Source organism: Vidua chalybeata, chromosome 8, assembly GCF_026979565.1.
Source record: "Vidua chalybeata isolate OUT-0048 chromosome 8, bVidCha1 merged haplotype, whole genome shotgun sequence".
Classification (NCBI taxonomy): domain Eukaryota; kingdom Metazoa; phylum Chordata; class Aves; order Passeriformes; family Viduidae; genus Vidua; species Vidua chalybeata.
Window position 1 is genome coordinate 19,616,288 of NC_071537.1, and position 23,673 is coordinate 19,639,960.

The following is a 23,673-nucleotide window of genomic DNA, read 5'->3' on the forward strand; positions in this document are numbered from 1 at the left end:
CAAACCAACCCACCCCATCTCATCCCAAAAATCCAACCAACCAAAAAAAGCACCTCAAAAAAACCTTAAAAAAACCCCACCCCAAACCCACAAACCCAACTCCACAACAAAACCAAGGAAAAAAGAAATCCACCAAAAAATCCACTTTAAAAATGGCCACAAAACAACAAAGTCACCTCTCAGAATCTCATTAGCAAGAAGAGATTGTCATCACATTGGTGGCCACTCAGTGGAACCAAGGTATTTCTCAGTTCTAGGCACCATGACTCTTCCAGAGAGGGCAACGGGAGGCTAAACCATTGACGCAAGAGAAATAAGTGAACAAAGGAGCTGAAAGGGTTTAAAATGGTAAATATCCTTCCTTTGGTTCCCTCCACCCCTTTTAAAACTGCTTGTCTGTGCTTTCCAGAACTTTTTCACCCTTTATTTAATAGGCTTAACAGAGGGTCCTAACAAACATGATTTTTAAATAAAAGCACAAGTTGAAATTAATTGGGCTATATCAATACTCACTGCCAGGCCAATTTTATTACCCAAGGTGGAATTAAAATTCCCTGTAGCCTTCTTTTAATAGCAGATTCAAATACAAGACCTCTTCAACTAGCTGGATGCAGACAGATCCTTCAGAACAAAAGCACTTTTGACCCATTCTTCTCAAACAAACAAACAAACACACACAGCAATGTTTGTACCCAAAAGTATACTGTTTAAGGACAAGAATATCCTTTAGAACAGTCTAGATTATTTTCATTACAGCATTAAGTCTTTAAAGTTTTAAAATGCTTTTGCTGGAGGGATTGTTCCTGCTTCCTTAAACCGTGCACAGTTTGCATGTTTTCAGGTACCCTTTCCTTTTCAAATCTGCACCACTTGAACATTTTTCAAACATCTGACTAACACATCATACAAGAGGAGTGGAGACAAGCACAAGGAAGAAAAGAAGCACCTTATAGGTGGAATGGAAAGATGCTAAAAAAATACTGGCCAGGGCTGAGTACCATCAAGTGAAATGTGGGCAAGATATGAACTGCATTACATGTAAGAGTTTATTAGCAGCCTCATACAGCTGCTCAAAATCAGGCATCTAATACAAGGATGTGAACAGCTGGTACCATCACCTGCTGTTCCTGCAGAGTGAAAGGGAGTGTGTGACCTTCCGCTGCAGCACATGGGCCTTGTGCATGTGAACAAGGACCAGTACGGGCTGCGAAACTCTATAGCATTAACTATACTACAAGAAGAAAAAAACTACAATTTAAAAGCAGCTGCACAAGAATGAACTGCCCTTTCAGATTTTTAATGTATTGTTAATAAAACTGAAGGGGGAAACTGTTAGCAAAATTTAACCTGATATTGTCTGTGACACAATGCTTAAATAGTCAATAGTTACCAAACAACCATTAAGGTAAGCTTTTCAGGATGCCTATGATGGTCTTCCTCCTCCTCATTATTTAATAATACATTTCTTCAGCAATTTATTTTCTCTGAAATTTCTTTATTTTTTCCAACTCAGTACTACTATTCAGCTGCTGTTAAGAGTCCTATTGCTTTCTACAATGTCTGATTATTTTTATTTCTCCCTCTCCTATGTTTCCAACACTCCTGGCAAAGCCGTTTCCCCAAGAAAGTGATACTTTTTTATTTGCAAAACATGGATGTTTCTTCTCTTATTCTTCCCTTTCATTAAGAAACAGAAGCCTTCATTATGAAAATATTCAGACTCCTGTAACACAAAGAAGTTACACACTTTCAGAAAATTTTGTTTAGAACTTATCTCTTTGCCAAATCTAAATTAGTACTTTTGCTTCAACTGAAAAAGTCTCTTCCTGTTGACCGTATTTTAACAGACTGGTAAATATTTGAGCACATATATTTCCTATACTTTTGTGTTCATCATCAACAATGCCACCAAAGTAAATATTCCCAGGACTGTATTCCCCTACTCTCTACCAGCCTGATCACATCTGAAGCACTAACCTCATGCTGAGGCAGGATGTATTTAATAGAGTGAAGCACAGAAGTCAAATCTGACTGTGCCTGTTAGACTCTAAATCTGACTGAATATATTTGCACTTCAGATAGTCAAAACGGGGTTTTTTTTTTTCAGTAAGAGCTGAGTATGTAAAGAAAAACTTGGTGTTTCTGTATGAAAAACACAAAAACCTCAGACTGAATTGAAAACCAGCTAATGACGGCTCCTGGATGCTATCATGGCAGTAATTTTCATTATTATAAAACTATTACAGGCCACTAGAAACTGTCTAATCCCACTCTGAAGAACATCCAAATTGCTAAGTGCAGTTACTAAATATGCTTACACAAGCAACCATATTTTACCACTGCCACTCATTTTATTTCTACAAAGCTCCTCCCATAGGCTATAGCCAGATTCAATAGACCATTCTCTTTCAGTATACCATGGACAAGGTAATAACCACATATTTGTTTATTTCAACAATTCCTCATATTTACAACTTGACCCTTGAATTATTTAGGCAGTTAATCAAGCTGTATGTGGAATCTAATTCACTTTGCAGACTTCATGACCGTATCATGAGAAATTATAATTTCATGAAAAGTAACAGGGCACAAAGACACATCTGAACAAAATTATTCTGCCCAGAATCAAGCTAAATGTGATTAAAAGAGAAGAGCACTGTTTTGAACTATCTCATCTCATTTAAGTAGCACAAGCTTTGAGAATTATTTACAGTCGTGCAAGCACTTAGGCTCCTGCAACAGCTTACACTTTCTGAAAGGCTCTCTAACTTCCTACTTCAATATGTCTAGGAGTAAGTTTCAGCTTGCTGCTACACGGACAGAACTGGAAAACAGAACTTCTTAAATGCTTGTATTAGGGTATAGGTAGAGGCTCAAGTAACCAAAGAACTACCATCAGTGGAGAGCTTAACGTATTCAACTAAAAAGCATCAATGAAGTACACCCCTTGACCACCGTAACTGCGTAACTGCAATTACAGGGCAAAATACATTAGCATAAGCTGTTTACCAACCTGTTCATTTTAACAGGATAGCTAAAGCCAAACTTTAGTTCTATAGCAAAGATGTGCAAATTCTCATTAATATATTTTACTTTTTCATTTTTACTCATCTCACATGGGGTGTTTTTGTCATAATGTCTCACCTATTCCTCAACTGTCACAAAACTATACACCTGCTTTTTCTTTCACAACACGTTGAATACAAAAGTGGTTTGAACTAACAAGTTTTAACTTCACAAGTGCACCATGCAAAAAGCACAGACATATTAACTTCAGAAAGTCCAACAGATGAGGATTCTATGTCTAGCTATGCCCTTTAACTAAAGAAGAAATATCTACCCATTAGGAGTTCAAAGGAAGAGCAGACTGCTTTAACACTTTCCAAGTCACACGGATACAGTACATCATACAATACCAGCGTAGATCTATCCATTTTCTACAATCACCACTTGACAATTGTTCCTTCTCAAAATGCATTTTAATCTCCTATAATTTTGTGATGACATATACTGATTCACCGTCCCTAAAGCATTTAGATATATTTAACTCCTCACTGTGTTAACAAAACAACAGATTTCCATTCACTCACAAAGTTCTTCCCCAGAAAGTATCTGTTGATACCAACAAAAGCTCATCCATGATTCTTCCATCTCTCACCTCAGAATCCATCACATCACAAAACTTCAGACCCTATCTTCAAGCCACTGTATTGCAGACTTTATATATCAAATTTTGTCTTTTTTTGTAGCTTTGAAAAGTGCTGAAAACCAAGTTAAAATCATGTCATCTAAAAGATTATCAGAATTTTCCTAGGACTGTATGCACCAGTTTTATGTCTTTTCTGGACATATCAGCTGTCCTGTATCATTTTCTAAAGACAAATTACAAAAGCAAGATAACAGATCACAGAATATTCTGAGTTGAAAGGGACCCACAAGAAGCATCAAGTCCAGCTCTTGAGTGAATGGCTTGTGTGGACCCACAACCTTGATGTTATCAGCACTGTGCTCTGACCAACTGAGCTAATATCATCTTGACTGTCCATCCAACATTTTTTTAAGAACTTACCATGACATGGTCCATAACATATTGGAAGATTAATTTTTTTCTGATTGCAAAGAAAACCCCTCAAACCAAGCACAAACAAAAAAAAACCCTTCAGCAATAGCCTATTCTGCAACACTCAGACAGCCAAAAAGCTAGTTATTTTAAAAAGAAAAAGCTCCTGCAAGTTTACTTCAAATGGGCAAGCCACCAAGTACACATCCCTCATTATCAACCAATCAATCTGCTGTTTTAATAACAATGTTCTCCATTAGTCTGCTACTTTTACACGTACTTTTTAATCCCTGCCATTCTACTTCTTTTCATCCTTTTTTATTCCACAATAATCATTGAGAGAAGCAGCACTTTATCACAGATCCCTGCACTACTCCTGAAGTAAAGGACACTGCCCAATTGTATCTTCTTTCAAACCTCTCCTTCCAACTCACATCTTGGTATAAACCATATTAAGGATCAGCCAACAACAGCCTGTTTGAAGGACAAATTGAGGTAATCAAAAACCCTGAAGTGTTTAACAACTTTGTATACTTAATGATTTCTCTCTATTGCTGCCCTCTTAAGCTACAGACTCTTTGAGATGAGGAATACTTCAGTATGTTTCTTGTGTATGTATAATCAACACTTCTTGGCAGTCCTATTACATATTATGCAACTATACAAATATGCACCTGCACTTTCTAACATAAGTTATTGCTTCTTTGAAATTAATCACTTTTGCGACAATATTTCTAACAGGTTAGATGGCAACTATTGAGTGAGGAAAGAACACAGGTAAAAGAAGGAAGGTGACAAAACAGAAGAGCCATATACTTAGTAAACTACTAACAGAATCAAGCAATTTCATGTATACTTCTACTTCCAGAAGGTTTTTACTATAATGCAAATGGCCACAGATCCTTTTCACTACTCTTGACCATCGAACAAAAACATCAGCATCAAAAAACTTGATATAAAACCTCAATGGCTGACTTAAGAGGAACCTTAGCTTCTATGCAGCATCTGGTACTGCCTATCCACCAAATCAAACTGCAATTTATTGCCCCCTAATGTACATCCATTAAGCCATTTCCTTCATGGCTCCACTTCACACAGAAGCAGTAACTGAAGGAAATAATGGAGTGCCCAACAAGTGGGAAAGTAATTGCTCAACAAGCGTGGAACAAGAGAGAGTCAGTTGCACACCATGCACATGTGGCAGCTCTTCAGAGCCCAGCCCTGCAGTGGTAACAGAAGGCTGGTGTTACAGAACAAGCTCACTGTGGGAACTCTTCCAAGCAACAGCCAGGAGTGCTTGTCCATCTAAATCCTTGGGTCCTTAAGGATTAGGGGTCAGGAAACAATTCCTTCCAACAGCACCACCTCCTGCCTGTACCTGCCAGTCATTAGCCATAGAAGGAAGCCTTCAGCTCCAAGCTCTAGTGTTAAACTGTTTTCAGAAAGCTGTATTGAAAGGATGCTTAAGTGGTATTACAAAGGCTGTGGGGCTGAATTGCATAAGGGACTTCAGAAGACATGCATAAATACCTAGTGTGAAGACCACCTTACTGGGTTGGTTAGGTTTTTTTGCTCTAAATATTCTGAGATTCACTCCACTTCTTTCAATTTCATTAATTAAATTTCATGCTACTCAGAAACACAAAACAGAAGATTAACACAAGAGCTAAAACTTAGCTCAAATTAAATCCTTATCAAATTAAGGATTCTACGCAAACAGAGTTTCTCCCTTTCTGTATGTCAGTATTAGTTACAAATATCTCAATTACAAGCTTCTTCTCAGATGTTCTAATTTCATTCACTAACCTATGTTGAAGGGCTCAATGTACAATTCAACAGAATCAATTAGAGCTCAGAGTGACACCATCCATAACTGACTCCTCACACATTCTGCATAAGTGCTGTCCTGCACACAACAGAAAAGCCATGAAAAAGGTTAGGGTGCTCTTCTTGGTGCATCTGTAAATCATTCTTCATCAAAGATATTCCTCCTCCTTTCTTTATACAGAAAGTAAACAAAATCTTAAGTGAAATTATGACAATTCTTGTGCTCATTTTGGGCTTGAGAAGTTCCCATCCCAGCTGAAGTGCAGCTACCATTCTTAGAGCACATCAGCGTCACTCGGGGAAAATCACTAAGAAAGTAAAGCACAAGGTTAGCAAGCACCTGGGAAAAGTCTGATTTATTATTTCTCCAAGAAAACACAAAGAAAATCTATGCCAAAATACCAATATCTATGCTAAAAATATCCCCGAGGAAGATTCAAAGACCTGAGCCATAAGACAGTGATTTGATTAATTTGATGCTACAATGAGATTAAAAAGATTAACCTCACACAGAGTATTTGGAACTACCTGCAGCTTCAAAGCAACAATACTGCCTTCGTTTACAATCTCTGTGCAGCTGGGAGGATGTCTGCATTCATTTAGACTAGAAACTTGCTTTTAAAATGACAATTTTTACTGTATTGTCTGAACACACTTGGCAAAAATCAAGTCTGGATTCAACCTGCAAGCAAAACACCTTAATATTCCTATTTTTTATAGTAAGAAAATATGAAGAGAAATAAATTACCACTTTTGTACACAGTGTCAGGTATGGACAGTATGGATTAAAATCGTATGGTCATCCACTAATTAGAGTGAGGCCAAGTTAAAGCTATGGAAGAAACCTTATTCTATGAATTTCCTAACCTTCCTTATATCCTTTCCATTCTTCTTTAAAAATTCATAGAGAATGCAACAAAGCTAAATGTTAGCCTGAATTGCTTGGTATTCAAAAATACCAAGTTAACACATATGAATACCTGTTACTAAAAAAAAAAAAAAAAAAAAAATTCCTTTTATTTTTTTGAGTTATCACAAGAACAGACATGACCTATAAGATCAGTGAATGTTCTAGATCTTTGATAGGAAGCTGACATGCTACAAGAAAAAAAAGCTTTTTTTTCAATGGCTGATCTAGATAACATTTCTATCCTTCAATGCAAGCAATGGGAGAAATACCACAGTATGCAGTTCATCATATTTGTTATTTGCCAGTAAGTTCAGGCACTTCCAGCACAAACCCAAGATCTAAATAATAAATAAAATATGGTATTGCTGTTACCTGCAAAGCAATAAGCATCACAACACTTTACATATCACTCATTCTTATAGTGTAATTCCTACACTTCTTGATAAAAAAAAGCCACAAACACTACTTTTTTCTAATTTCTTAACTTGAATGAACATATCGTATTCTAACCATTAGCACTTCAATAGCATCGAGAAGAGGCCACATATTTATATTTACTACCAATGTACCACTTCTTAAAACTAGATCTTTCAGAAAAACTTCAGACATTAATCCAAAATCAGGATAAAATTCCTGTATTCTTTTATACAACTGTCAGGTTTTCCATAAAAACTGAGTTTCCAGAGCTCAGACATGAGAAAATGAGTGTGCAATCAAGTCTACATACCAGAAAACTGATGGCTACAGTAACAACTATATTAAGTCAGACACTGGGCAAAGGTTCTCCTACAGTTACAGTCATTTGACCTTTAGCCAGCTCTTAATGCCCCAGCCAACCCTCTAAAGATGGAGATTTGCAGCAGCTTCTTGTCTGAAATAAGCCATGAAAAGATTCTTCTGAACCCACTGTACAAGCATTCATTTAAAATGTCATGAATGTGCATGAAATCAGAGTGCTTCTAACAGCTTACTTTGCAGCTTCTGTTTAAATGCACTAACTCTGAACCACCAGAGGATAAAAGGACTCAAACCTTGCAGTCTGGCACTCATGGACCTAAAATATACACAAGCACCTCTTCACAGGTGTGTTTACCTAGTTTAAACCTTATTTAAATAGACTCTCGATGCACACACTTTCCACAAACACCTGCTTCTCCCACTGCAGTCATGACTCGTACAAGGCAGTTGTATTCAGTCATTCCTGTCCTAAAGCCATCCCACACACCAGTAGGCAGCACTTCAGGCATGCAAATCCTGGTTACTGACTCATCTCCCTGGTCAGAGCAAAGCACAAATTCTGTAATGAGAAGGATGACTACAGAAGTATCTGTTCCCACCTCTACATCATACCAGAATGGTCTGAAGACTTCAACAGCCAGAGAAGCATTTAAAGAAATCCAGTCCTCATGAAATCATGGAAAAGCAGGCTTATAATTAATTCATATTTCCAATTATTTGTGGTTATAAACCTTTCTCTGCTGACCTAGAGAGCATCCTAAGTTGGAACCATTCATGAAAGAGACAGTCTCAGTTATTATTGGATGTTAAAAAGAAGCTTCCTTTTGGTGACCTAAATCCATAACAAAACTGGCAAAATGAACAAATATTTCAACATCCAGACATATTTTCAGGGTACTCAGCTCACTTTAAAGAGCAGTCAAATGGAAGGTGTGGTGACAGCAGCCCTTGATCCAAACTTTTATCAGTACAGGCTTTCATCAGTTTTAAAATAACCTTTGAAAATGTAGCTATATTTCAATTTTGCATGCATGGACAAAGCTTGGTAGTCATTGCTTCCATATGGTCATAATTCAGGACACTGACTTCTGCTTTTTCTAAGCACTAGAAATATGAGACATGCCATCAAATTTAAGCTTATTGTGGTCATCTTAGCATTGCTAGCATTCAGCTATTAAATTTATCTTGGATTAACTTATGCACCACCCAAGACAACAGAACCTCTACATTTCCTTTCTGTTTTTCAGGCAACTACTATCAATAGTCACTAAAGTACATGAAAATGTAGCCCATGAAAATATAAAAATGGCATCCAATAAATCAACTGACAGTGGATCAGAGGCAGACATGCTGTTCATTTTCAAATTATTAAACTCTTTTTATAAATCTACATAAAATTCCCACAGAAACTAAGTATCAGAATTTCAAAGAGAAACTTCAAAATATTCAGGTTCAAGGCCCTTAGCTAGGTATGCTGACCTGTAGAAGTGAAGTTACTCTTACAAAAATCATGGGACTGTGCTGAGCAACACATCTTCTCTATATGCTTCCTCCAAGAGCACATGTAGATGTAACAACTGGATGGGACACCATACTTAGTTGCAGGCAAGCTTTCCAGCTTCTAATTTAGTTACTATTGAGGAACAATACTTTGAAATGGGAATCTTTAGGGGCTGGGGGCATAAAGTGCATCTTTATACCCTTGACCAGGGTATTTCAGCACCACAGTCATGACAGAGTTAATACCCACTAGCTCAGAGGAGAACAAAAGGTACTCCACTGCAACATGCCTAACATTTACATTGCCTCTCTTTGCTCATTAAACAGGTTTTGGTTAAATAATGAACAAACTGTATTACAGACTCCGATGAGAATTCCAAAATTATAAATCAACTGGTAAAGCCCAGAGGAGAATGAAGGGAGTGGGAGGGAAGGAAGGATAATATTGACTAATATAAAGGGCGCAGCTTGACAGTGGATATTCCTGCCACACCTGATCAAACATGCTCCATGGGGGAGGGGAAGGGAGGGAGAGAGCAAGAGGGGAGATGGGACAAGGCAGCCTGAAATTTGCATCCGGAACAGATTAAAATGGGTTCTTGGGGGATTGAGAAAATACATAATATATATTACTATAAATGCAAAATTGTACTAAAAGCTAACTCAAATGTCAAAGATTACAGCTTGAATAAATTTAAATATAAAAGCAATGCGTTTCCATGAGCTAATGAAAGAGACATGAAAGGAAGGTCTAGGGAAAAAAAAAATCACCTATGTCCCCTATGCTGGGGACTGGACTTTTGATTGCCTGGAAGATGATGCAGGATACTCTGTATCATTCAAAGTATTGCTTGGGAACAAGTCCATGTCTAAAATGGAAAAAAAAATGGAGTACAGCAAAGATGTCCTATCTCAAGACACTAGTCAGTAAATAGCAGTCACTGCAGCTGAAACCACCTGTATAAAAGAACCTCATGTAGTCAAACCAACATGCTATCATCCCCATATATAACCAATTATTATCTCAGCAGGAACCACACTTACCTGATGACTAATACAAAGGGAGTCTCTGAATCTCTCAGTACATTAAACTTTGCTTTCTCTAACATAAGCAGATAGTGAAGTTGCATTTTTTTCCCCAACAAGTCAACAGCACATTATACCTAGCTGCTCTAGATAAATGGCCAGTCCCTGACATTTACTTATACTGCATTTATTTGAGCATCCTGACAGTCCCTGCTTTTGTTGATGAGAAGAGGTATTTGCAATAATGGCAAAGAACTTCAAGAAGCTTATTAAAAAAAAAAAATCATCTCACCGAAGGGAGAACTGTAAAATTTCCTCCCAATACACTTTTGGAGATTGTACACATATCCTACAGAAGGTGAGTGAGCTTACAAAAAAACCCACAAGTCCAGACTGTCATGTAGTCCAGGTACAAGCACAACATCCAGAAATGCAAGCTGTTCAGGAGTCGCCTAATATGTCACGTTCTAACAGAAAAATCCTGCTTACAACCACAGGAAGTTAACCTGGCAGAGAAAAGCAAAGCATTACACTTACAGGCAGACACGCAAGAAGAAGGAATAAAGGCTTAGAACTGGCACGTGTCCTCAGCACCTCTTGTCATCATCACCTGGAAGCAGCACTACAGTGCTTCTAGAGAACACACTTTTTTGGCATTCCAGACTCGGCACTGATGCAAGAATAAGCATGCTTCACAGTTAAAAATGTAAAAGGTCCATATCAAACTAAATTGAGTGCAGTTCTGAACAGTCACTGTAATAAAGGGACCAGAAATGAAATTTACTTTTAAATACTACAATCAGTAAGAAAAATCCTGGGAAGAACATGCAGAATGCCATATGGAGTTTAGGAATAGCTTCACCTCCAGACTCTCAACATATACTTGGGTTACACTTAAACAATCATTCCTGAAACTACAAAACCAGAAAATGTTGGGGGAAGGGGAGAAAGACAGGTTGTGAGAAAAACAACAGTCAAAATACACACCATAGCGTTATGTACTACTTCTCTAATACTTCTCAATACATATTTCCAGTTTCTTTCAGTGCAGGTGATCACAAAGTAAGTATTTCACTTGAAATCCAAGAGACCCAAATAGAAACAGAGGTCTGTGCTTCACTTATTACATGATGAAAGCTAACAAACCAAAGAACGTGAGGAAAAAAACAGAAAGAAACCACCTTCTAAGCAGATTTTTTTCCATCACTCACAGATCAGAAAGCATAAACAAACCACAAAAAAGCTATGCATGATAATACACCACATTTCATATATTACTACAAGCTTCAGTATATCAAAGAAACACGCATCTTTATAAAACTATGTGTGTGCATACACACACAAATATATATATATATATCCCTATAGACAGTGGCAGCAGTGGTATTTCTGTGCTAGTTTACATTGGTATTATTTGCCCAAAAGTATATGCATATTTCCTCTTTTCTTGTTCTTCAATAAATGACTTCTGGATAGTAAATAAGACAAATAAATACACCTGTATATTTACTTGCATATACCCTAGCAGGTGTACATATCTGCTAATTTCTGTAGAAGCTTACCTGTTATATTATTCAGCACTTCTTTTAGGTGGCTAAAGCTATGCAGCAGGGGATCCCTTTCTTCATCCTATAGGTTATATATAGGAAGTAAGTAATTAATGAGGCGAACATATTCGTGAAGACAAATCTTAATAATGGGTCTGTTAAAGACCTCACCATCACATTCACAGAAGTGCTGTGGTTTGACTTTATCGCTGTCAGCATGTTTACACCATTAAATCCAAGAGAAGCATTTTTATTTTCTTGCCAGTGTTCCCCAATATCACACAGCTCAAATGTCAAAGCATAGGTCCAACACTGAGCATTCTGGTTTGGTTTTATTGTCCTTGGAAATATTTCTGATTAGCGTTCTGCTATTCAATAAATTTCACTGCAAATCTAACTCATACCATATTGAAATGGCTCATCTGGATTTGCTATAATGTTAATCTATGCAGATTGTAATGGGAGCAGAAATACAATGACATTTTATGCCATTAAAATAACTTGAAGAAAGAATCACAGTGCAATATTTATATGAATTAGCTGCATCCTTTATCCTTAGTCTATCTTTATGATATTAAAAAAAGAAGGAGCAGCAGTTTCTCCAAGCTGAGTGCAGCCGCACCCACACCTCAAACAGAGAGGCCGTGAGCTCTAATGAAGAAATGCATGTTAGAAAGAAAAAGGGCCCTGCCCTTTGACAAACTGAAACCACTTGTGCTGGATGACAGCCATCTGCTACTCATGTGACATTCCAAAGTGCACCACTGATCCAGTGCACCACATCCACACATTTACACTGTGACAGCCATAAACCCACCAAAGCACAGTTAGACTTGGAAACACTGTATTTAGGATTTTTACCAAAGCAGGTTTGAAACTGTTGACAGGTTTTAGTCAGGAATATAGATAGTAGCAACAAAATAGAGCTGAAAACAGATACTATGCCATATGAAAAATTTTAAAATACTCTATATATAATTATTTCCCCAAGTTTTATTTCATGTCTTTTGTGATGAAGACTGTCTTCCCCAAGAGGGTACAAAAGATACATAAAAACACTGTGCTAAATAAAATAACACCATATATGGGAATTTCCTGATATCCCCAGTGATAAAGTCTAAATGAGACGATTTCCACACAGAATACAATGTGGGTTTTTGTATTTACAGGACAAGAAGGTAGAAGACTCACAGCTTTGTAGCTTTTGCAGCCACTGGCACATGAGACGCCCAAAACAATGTAAACAATTAAGAAAGTTATTCCAACTTTACTTACAAAAGCACTATAACAACTGCTACAAAAAAACTGAGGTACTTTTCCAAAGCCAGCTGGTTTCTGCCATAGGTGTTACTAGCTGCTGCTACAGATGGCAACAATTCAAGGTAACTTACCAGATGTGTGTGAGTGCTCCATCGGGCATTACGCTTTATAGCTCCCACCACTGCGTTGATTTCACCTTGTACAATGTAAATGTTCTTATCCACCATCCTGACAATTCTGAAAATAAAGGTAGTTCAAATTAATCTCTAGCCTCTTTAGAGTAACTGTCTTCCTCAGATGAAACTAAGTTGACTCTAACCAAGAGAAGACCTGCAGTGATGCAAGGAACTCTTTCAAATTTGTTTTGTGCACGCACAAAATACAAGTTATTACATGTAACAAATACAAGTACTCCATCAAAAGAAGACACTTTTCCATAATGTGTTTTCAAAACCATGAGAGCAGTTAATTCTAAAAGCATCTTTGTAATGCAAGGGACCACTTTGCCAAGGCTCATTCCTCATTTTTTTTCCAGTCTATGTAAGTTCACAAAAAGATAAAGTGTTGGGGTACCAGGACAGACATCAATGGCAATGCAGTAACACATGCAGCCCCAGCACTTATGCAAATTCCTGCAGCCCTACACGGAACACAAAGCTAACCTTGTACTCTCCTAAGTATGAGTGGGGTGAATGAGCTGGCCAGAGCAAACCTGCTTGGGATTTAAAATGTTTACAAAAGAAGGTAATTTGTAACAGATGTTGATTTCACACTTGCTTCACAAACAAAAGCTTTCAAGAAAGCAGGAAAGTAAAAAATACATGAGTAAAACCCCACAAAGAAATGAGCAAAACTGGAGACAAAACTGGATGGAACACAGGGAGAAAAAATGAGAAAGCGAAAGGCAGACACTTACTCTCCTGCAGTCTGAGGTCTTTCAGGGGAAAAAAAAACTTAAACTGATGCATCCAGAAAGAGACAGAAGAGGGGGAAAGAAGTTAAAAGCAAGGAAGACTTGTAATAGACTGAGAAAGAGAAGAGCGAACTTCTATGGGACTGTTCTCTTCATACTAGCTATAGCCCAGATAGAGTCAAGCATCAAAAAGTAAGAATGAAGGGGAATGAACAGACACAAATGTTTATAAATAAAAAACAGGACTTATAAAGAGGCCAAAGAGTCAGATGATATACCATGTCTGTAAATGAGAAGGATTTTGTGATATGGTAGCCAAATAATGAGAATTTTTCAGGAAAAAGAATGAAAGGAAATGAGGACTCCAGCTTGAAATCACAACAGGTCATCCATAGGGAAGCAAAAGATTGGAAACAGGTGAAACACTGATCAACACTTCAAATCTGACAGACTCATTTAAGGGATTCAGCTGGGAAGGGGAGGCAGGGGGTAATGAAGCACAGAGAATATGAGGAGGACTTCTGCCCACGTAACAAAAGCAAAGCTGGAAAGAAATGGTTTTGGTGGATTACTCAGGGCCTCATAAAGATCACCACAGAAATTTCAGACTATACATCCTGGATCTATCAGGCTTCATGTTAATTAGCATGTCTGAATTATCAACAGCGCTTCAAATACGCAAATATTCTCTGAATGAAAGAGACTAATTTGCTTCAGGAGTCCATAAATAATGGAAAGAAAGCAAAGTATTACACAAAGATACCTCATCAAAGGTTTCATATTTGTTGCTTCATTTTTACAGGTGTTTGCAATAGAATGAATACTCTTATGGCAAAAGTGTTTATTTCATTAAATTAATTATACATAATGGTACTCTCTGGTGTAAAAGGGCAAAGACAAAAGTATTTTGTAAGAACAGTCATGACAGACAAATACTGCTTCCAAGGAATTTGCTTGTGCCCTGAAGAACAAAGGTTTATATCCTTCCTCCACAGCTGTATATAACAGAACCACCAATACACTTCCTACTCATGTGGCTAATGCTTGAGTGATGTCCCCATCCTCAATAGTAAACTATTTCATACTTTATTCATATGATTGCATTGAAATACCATTGATCACAATTTTTCTATTTCACTTTGTTGTCCTTGTTTTAGTACAAGGCGTGAATGGGGAGATTTCTCCGTCATGTAAAATCCCTTATTTATTTTTTCTTTCAGTAATTCCATTATTTTCTGTATTTCTACATCAGCAGTTTCAGGGCTCAAAATTCTAGTCCAGGGAAGTACTTCTGAGGAAATACTTTATACACTCATATTTGTCAAACCTAAGTTTTTCCTTTCTTCACTGTTTCAAAACAGTATTGAACATGTAAACTGTGTAGCACCATTCCAGGCATTTGGCAAACTGACATGGAGACATTATTTCAAAAAGCATGTAAATATCAGACAGACATATTACAAACCTTGCACGTAGATACTCAATAGTTCTGACAGTATTTAAAGTGATGCCAAAGCTTAAATGCTGTTCTGCATACTACTGAATCTGCTTGTAAGACTTCTATTTCTTCTCCTCTATTTTTAACATAAAATAATTAAATAAAAAGTTTGTTAAAACTCTGTCGCTCCTGAATGTAGAAGACTTAAAATGCCCAGCTAACTGCAAGTGGCAAAATATGAAGAAAATAGACAAAAACCTCAAATAAACACCTCATCCTTTTCACCTGATCCTTTCAAGCAAGGGTGTAAAAACTCTGTGTTACTTGGCAGGGCTTTCCTGAAACATGAAAACCCTGCAAAACTTAGGGCAGTATTTCATTGCTAACTGTCTGAGAAGACTCAATGAAAATGCACTCCTTTTCTCATTGCAGATTCTATTAAATATAACTTTATTCAAAAGTACAAAAGTTCACTTCATGCATGCTAACAAACTCATTTCACCAGTGCAACTGAAACAACCTGTCATGCTGTGGGTGCAAATTCACACTCAGACTCTGAACATCAGATATAGAGCTCACTTCCCCACCAACACTGGGTGGAGATGGAGGGAAATACTGCTTTATATTTAAGCTTGTAGCTAACCAAGCAATAGCATCCGAAAGTAAACCATAAAGCAAATGGACCTTTGCAACTTCATGCTGGAGAAATAAACAGAAAAGAACTACAAAGTGAGCAGGAAAGACAGGCAACTATTTTCAGAGAGATGCACCTTGTAAGCTAAGCCCACCATCCCTGTAAAAATTTTGATTTGAAATTTTATTTCAAGTGATGGATATAGCTTCACTAAACTCCAAACTTCCCAAAGGCTACCCCTTTTAAATGATTAGATAATTTATAATTTCTGTATATGTTCCTTCAACTGTAGCATCACCACAAGGAACAACTGATCACACTTTAGAGCTCAGTATAGATATCCTGAATCGAAAGAAGTTTTAAGATTGAAATGAATGCAGTGAAGCAGCAGAGAAAAAAAGTTGCACAATTTACCAGGCCAGCACGGAATGACCAGCTGGGTTTACAGGAGCATGATGGGAGTCAAGCTAAACCACTAAACATTTGTTCAACTTAGAGAAGAAAAAAACGTTAATATGAATTCAGGCTTAATGTTACAAAGCTATGGTCTGAAGAATGGGGTATTATCAAAGTGTTGAACGGGTTAACAGAACTAATACCGAAGATCATCAACAAATTTAAAACAACCTCCCTAGCAGAGGCTTTGTTTCAGCGCCGCTTGATCTCAAACCAAGAATAAATGCCTTTCTTGCAAGCAATCAAGCACAAAAAGATAGTGGACTCAATACAGAAACAAATGGATTCAGTTCCGTGGTCTTAAGTTAGGGAAAAGAAAAAAACAAAGAAAAGTATCTACGAAATTTCAAATTATTTTTGGCTCCTTAATCCTTCAGTTAGTTAAACTGAAGGGTTATATTATAGACTCCTGCTTCTTTGTCAAGACATATTCATATATCTGCTTAAAACTGCAGATTAGTCCTCAGATATGCCCTTGCACAGAAGTGCAACAGGCAGCACAGTGAAAATGACAGCTCCAAACCAAGGCAACAAGATGCCCAGGCCACAAGAAGAAGGGAGGCTGTTAACTTTCACAGCCTCACTGACAAAGCATTGGGAACACTAAGTGGGGAAAGGTCGATGCCTAATCACGTCATAAAAGAACAAAAGCTCATATTCATAACATTGGCAAAACCTTCAACAGTGTTCTATGGATAATAATTTATCACTATTTGGAGACTTCTGAAATAGCATCACATGTAGAATCTTCATATAAGACAAGATTTACACCTGTAAATGTTATTTCACACATGCACTGAACACTCCATTTCTCAGCCTCGGAACGTCTTATCCCTACACATCTCAATAGATAGAAAGCCAAATTATTCCTAGTATTACCACTCCCTGTTCTGCAGCAAAATGTCTGCAACTCTTCTGCAAACAAGCAAGAGTTAGCATCAGAAGCAACAAGGTCTGTCAGACTTCCATCAAGTCACTTCTTCCTATCATTAAGTTTAGCCTTCAGCCATGGCACCTGATTTAAACCCAGTGATACTACTCCAATAGACAGCAGTAGTGAAAAACAACATGACCACAACATAGAAAGGTAATATTTCAAAGTAAGCTTCTGTTGACCCAAATTTTTACTGTTTATGACAATGCAGGAATAATCTAGATAGCTTCTGACCTAGATTTGGCCACCAGAGTCCTGACACAATACACTGCTACCAAAACAGAATGCACAACCATGAATCACAAACAACTCCTGACAATCTCAAAGCCAGCTAGGTTTCCCAGAAGCCCAGGTGGCAATCAGAAAGCTCCTTTTCTTCCTCCTAAACCTCACATGGAAGGTACATGAATGTCTATACAGAAATTTAACTTGCTTGGGTTTTTGAAGTTGTAACCGTTCTGCAAAAAGCATCACAGGCAGCAAAAGTTCAGAGAAGTCAGCATCTTTCTCCAAAGACTAGCTCCTGATGTCTGGACAGAAGTAATAGAAAGCAGTAATTCGTAAATACAGAAAGGAACTGTGCAGTCCTGGGCATTTAAGAATGCCCTTTGAAAGATAAGCAGCAGCAACATGGCAGCGGTGGTACATCAGAAAGGAAGAGAGGGACAAGCTTCTCTGCAAGCCTCCACACTCAGCTGCAACAGTGAGACTGGGCCTGGGAATCAAGTAGAGAAAGGCAAGTCGTATTTACCTGTCAAAACTGCATAGTAAAAACGGAACCTAAGATTATTATGGGGAGGGACATTTTCTTTGTTCCAATTATTTCATACTGTTTAAACTATGAAACGTGCCACCGGATGAACTCATAACACAGACGCTAAGCGAGCTCTGAGTTTTCCCCCGCAACAGCCATGGAGCTGACCATATGCCAGGAGAAGCCTGTCTCCACCGATTTCAGGCAGCAAGCCACCGTGGCGCACGGGGAGCGGATGCCTGTGCAGGTGCAGCGCCCACCCTCCGGCCCGGCCCGAGCCCTGGCCCCGCTTTTCCGACGCCCGCGGCCCTTGGCGGTCGTTGCCAGGCGGGCCCGTGCGCCCTCCGCCCCGTGGGCACGGTCACGCGTGTCAGTCCCGGCCGGCCGGAGGTGCGGCCGCCGCCCCCACCCGCGCCCGGCCCCCGGGGCTGCCGCGCTCCCGTCCCCGCCCCCCGCTGGTCCCGCAAGGTTCCCCCGCCGCCGCTTCCCTCCCGCCCGCCCCCACGTCGCGACAGTATCGCGACAGGCGGTCGCTGCCCGGCACTGACCCCCGCATCCAAAATGGCGGCGCCTGCTCCCCGCGGCGGCGGCCGCTTCACATAACCGGGCGGGAGGGTGGCACCGCGGGCGGGAGGGCTCGGCCCGCCCCCTGTCCGCCCCTCCCTGCCGGCGGCGGCGGAGGCGAGGCCGCGGAGCGCGGGGTCCGCGGGGCACGGGCAGGGACACCGGCCCCGCTCCCTCGCACTGACGTGGAAACCGGCGCACCGTGACCCGCTGCCTGGTTACTGCGCACACAGACAGCCCGGGCGGCCAACCCGCGCACGATGCGCCGCGCAGCTCCCCGCGGCGCCCAATGGGAACACGGTCTGCGACCGGAGGAGGCGGGCCCTGCGGTGACAGCGGCGGGGAGCCAATGAGAGGCGAGAGGGTAGAACCAGCACACCCGCTGGCCAATCGCGGCGCGGTGCGGCGCCGCAGCCGCGCCTGAGCGGGCGCAGCCCGGGCGGCCGGGCGGAAGCCGGCGGGAGGGCCGCCCTCGCAAAGCATTGTGGGCCGGGCCGCCCGGGCCGTGTGGGGGTGTGCGGGCGCGGGTGGCGGCGCTGGGGCTGCGCAGCCCGCGCAGGGAAGCCGTGCCTTTCCGCCGTGCTTCGCAAGCGTTTCCCGACTTGTTCCGCAGCCTCTTGCAGCTCCTCCGCTGGAGCCGTTTGGGAGATGATGCCCCGCAAGCGTTCTGTTCCCTCCTGAGCAGCTCCAAGTCACAGCTCTGCTGTTTCCCGTGAGCGAGCAGGAGGATGCGACTGAACAAAGCACGGAGTGCAGCAGCGCGCCCGGCAGCACCCAGAGGAGCACACGCCGCTTCTCCCTGCTCCGCAGTCCTGCCCCACAGGAACTCTCCTCAAACCTGAACGCAGCTGATTGCTTGCTCAGGTTGCAGCCTTAGTTCATCCGGGCCAGCGATCTCGGCAGACAGAGACCACCATGGAGTTTAACTCCTCTGTGAAGCCACCTTGTTGGCCTGCTCTTTGCAGCAAAAACAATCACAGCTTTGTAGCTAAAGAGCACTGGGCAAAATGAATTCTTGGGGCTGCTCCCACCTTCTCAGGTGCTTTCTACCTCTATGCTCCAGTAGCAATGCTGTGTGCCTCAAAGGCAGTAATTTGCAGGGCTCACTACTTATTTAAGCCTCTGCCCATTGAACTCGGGACAGAGGACAGAAGATTTTTGCAGTTACATTACAGTTTTTCAGCTCTAGGATCTTCAGTCAGGTCAGCCTGGGGATCAGTTGTGGCAGACATTAGAATGGTCAAAGCAGCAGCTACCCCAAAATCCTACACTCTGTAGGGAAAACACAAACCACTGGAGCCAAGAGAAAGGTGAAAGAGTCAAAAAGTATTCATTCACTTTTAATCACAACTTCATCTACCACAGTGTGGCTGAGGAAAGTTCTCAGACAAAGGCTCAAGGGAGCATCCAACAGCACTGTTCGGTGGCCAGCCAAATATAAATCTGAGGCTGACTTCAATGCTGCCCTAAAAAACGGCCAGGTATCATCACGTATCAGTAGCTGTCAGACTATTGCCTCATTGAGATTCAACGTGCCTTACATTGAAACTGCTGTTACCTCCCAGCTCTGACACCGCCAGGGGACCTTCTTCAGCCTGGCTTTGCCTGGCAGCATGTAGGAAGTCTTTGGATTTGGAAGTTTAAGCTTTAATTGCATTAAGCAGCCACATTCCCTAGAGGTGAAACAAGAAAGAGGATGCCCCAGTGGTCTAGCCATAGGCTCAGAAGCTAAGATGTCTTCCTCCAGCCTGTGCTGCAGCCATGGTACATGGCTTGAGTTTCATGGTACATCTTGAGTTTCTCAGCTATAAAACAGATGGTCAAATACTCACCAAGCCCAGATTTCATATGCCACATAGGCAATGAGTGAAGGTTTGCAGAACAAGCAAATTGGTTGCTAGTGCTTTCTCCTTCCCTTTTGCCCCACTCTAGCAGATGCTAACTAAGAGCCTGGTGGTATTTGCCAGACATTTTGAAATCCACAGTTCATCTGCCACTCCATCCATCGCTCCGTGCTATGGAAAGTGGATTTCAGGTGCTGGCTTAGCCACTGTACACCTTGCAGCTTAATCCAGGTTTGTTATGCCCGCCAAGAAAAGATCTGGACCCCGTTCCATACCTTCTTGCTCCTTCCAGTGTCCACTGTGTAGCTCAGGCTCCTGAGCACATCCTGGAGCCTGAGCACATCTACCCTGTCACATCTGGTGAATTGGACCCTGCTAAGGTGTCATTTATGGAAGCCTGTCACGGAGCTTGAACACAAGCCAGGCAGGAGCCTTCTGCTTCACCCAAATGCATCTTAGTGCATTAATAAAGAGCAAACATTGCAATGTGCTTTGCATTTTTACTAAGAACCCAGCACTGCATTGTCTGGAGAGAAAAACAATGTGGTATGGCCCCACACTGCCTGGGGAGGAGAGTTCACTCGCACACACTACAGCACTGCGTTAGTCAGCCCTCAGACAGCCCAGCACCATCCTGGCTGCACAGAAAATCCTGCTGATGTGACGGTGTGCCACCAACATCCCCAGCTTGGCAGCAGTGGGGAAACCTAGCTTGCCTGGACTGCATGATCCAGCGGTGTTTGAAGTGAGTGGTGCACAGCTGTGGGCACATGTGGGCAAATGGGAGCACTCTGCACCAAAAGATCCAGGTGTAGGAGCAGGACACTGAATAATCCTTTATCCCTCTATTTCCAAGATAATGCACTAGTTCTTACACACAACATGGTACAGTGAAACCAAAGATCAGACAAGCAGTCTGTGCAAATCCCCCTGCTATCTGGTCAGGAAAGCTTAGCTTTATCTTCACTGCAAAGATGCAGCTTTTCAGCAGCTTCTGTCTTGAGTATTCCTCCTTAGCCTACAAGGAGCTTATGGAAGGGATGCAAACTCACCAAACTCACTGACAATCATCCCCTCAGGGCTTTCCCAGGTACCTGGTCAGCTCACCTGCTTTCACGAGACATCTGAGCAGCCAGCCCCTTGCAAAGAGCACGGTCTCCATGTCACACCAACTGCTTGCCTTGGGTAAGACTCTCAGAAATCCACGGTGCCAACCACCTGCACCTCTGCAAGCTGCAGTACAGTCCATTACTCTTGTTCAGGCACCACCAGTTCATGGTTATCTTCAGAGTCCAGATATCAGACCCATGGGCACTTATAACACAGAAATTTTCCACCAGGTTAGGTAGTCTGAGAGAGATTAAACTTCTTCCCCTCCTCTTGGAGGCTTTTGCTCCTTCTCAGAGGCTTAGTAAGATCTCTAGAAAAGAGAGCAGAAAGATGGAGTTTCTCAGAAGGTACAAGGAGTTGTCATGGCTAGAAACTATGTACAGCCACTCTTCCCAGAGCTAAGCATCCCAAAACCACTACTGATCATGTGCAGAACACAGTGTTTCTAAGCAGTTGCTCCTTTCCAGAGCAGGCTCAGGTAGAGATCAGCCCAAAGCCAGCTGAAGGATCTCCAAAGGAAAACTGATGTGCATCTGACACAATCTGGAATCCAAGTCAGGACCTACAATTGAAACAGCAAAACTGCTGTTGCAGAAACAATTAAAAGGATTAAAACACTTCTCTGGAAACTACACAAATGATTAAAAACTGTACAAACTATACCAAGTACAGTATTAAACCTGCAGAGCAGACTCCTAAATCTAAAATACCCTGCCCAGTGTTCAACTTAGCCCGTGTCTCCAGAACACTCCTGCACTTCCCAGTGACAACAAGCTCCCCCAGTGAACTTCCCAGTGTAATGTTTTCGTTGTCTCTTCTTGGCCAAGGCAAGCCATGCCTTTTTGGCAGGAGCAAGCCAGGCTCAGTTAGTCATATCTTTGTCACTTCTTGGCTAGACTACAGCTATGTGATACACCTGGGCATGAAGCCCACAGTGATTGTCAAATGCCAACTAGAAGAGCATGCTGCAGTGGCAGCCCTGGCTGCCACAAGTGCATCAAACCTACCTCTGCTCTCTAGGCCTCTTCTGGCATGAAAGCCAAGCCAAATTCAAGCTTGAGTCCTGATCTTTAAGGCATTTGATGGCATGGACCCAGCATGGCTTAAAGATCAGTTAAGACACTGAGATGGAAACCATGATCATCAACAACTCCACCACTCTTCAAGAGCAGTGAACCCATCCAGCATGAGGACCATGTTTGTCTGTGGCAGAGACAGATCTTGTCTGAGAGCAAACTCTTCCCAGCTGGTGAAAAAGGAAGGGTGTCTAAGATGCTGAGTAATTCCCTTCTTTTGCATATCCTACCTCTCTGCCAAGACATGAATCAGGGTCACTCTTGATTTAATTTGCTTTTACATTTTTTTTCTTTTCTATTTTATTTTATTTAAAATAGTGACATCGGTCTCCTAAACCTATGTGAAGTTCTTGTTCTCTTCCCCAGCAATGAAGTCTCCTGCTGGCAGGACAAGATGCACTATAGCTAAGAGGTCTTGGCACTAACCAACAAGATCTACATTTCAACAACAGGCACTGGAGCCTCCCTCTCAAAGACACCCTTCAGGGGTCAGTCCAGCAGTTGAATTGAGGATGCCTTGATGACAGACTCCTTCTGCAGGTCCCTGGATCGTCTGATCCAAGAGTCTTTGCACTGTGCTCCACAGGGAACCAATTTGTGACATGGTGCCCAAGAAAAAATAGCTAAAAATACATTTCTTTCATTATTACTTGTAAGTGTAAGCACAAACTGCTGCAGGCTACTGTAGGTGAAAGGTTTGGAGAGAGAGGGAGGCAACTGAAAATAAGGTCCCTTCATTGCTGCAGACCTTATGCACGGTTTTCCACTTCCCTGTGGCATGTGGTGATAGAGACAGACTGCCCAGTGGAAAGTGCTAGTGCTGTTACACTGTGTCTGCTTCTCTTAATGGAGACAAACCTATGCCGGGGTGGATTAAAATCTGAGCTAGAAACAGATGTGGTCCAGTTTTCTGTCATTTTTGGCAGGCAAAAGAGTAGTAAGACAAACATAAGTCCGGCATTACTACCATTAAAAAACCATGGTAATTTCTTACAAGTATGTCAACGTTGTGATTCCTTTTAAACTCTCTGTATTTCTACTGAATTAACTTGTCAGTGCATGTTTTTGAACAATGATCCATA

At 41.2% G+C, this 23,673-nt stretch overlaps 1 protein-coding gene across 2 annotated transcripts in view; it reads right to left on the reverse strand.

The window, feature by feature from the left end:
• The window catches only part of GBF1 (golgi brefeldin A resistant guanine nucleotide exchange factor 1), a 102,213-nt gene extending 83,561 nt beyond the window's left edge, over positions 1 to 18,652 (reverse strand). For both annotated transcript variants that reach the window (XM_053949442.1, XM_053949441.1), the window contains exons 1-3: positions 18,546 to 18,652; positions 13,000 to 13,105; positions 11,624 to 11,690 (exon numbers count right to left, since the gene is read on the reverse strand). In XM_053949442.1, coding sequence (XP_053805417.1) covers positions 11,624 to 11,690; positions 13,000 to 13,105; positions 18,546 to 18,553 — 181 coding nt within the window. In that variant the 5' untranslated portion in view covers positions 18,554 to 18,652. The remainder of the gene's footprint in view (positions 1 to 11,623; positions 11,691 to 12,999; positions 13,106 to 18,545) is intronic.
• Between the last annotated feature and the right edge of the window lie 5,021 nt (positions 18,653 to 23,673).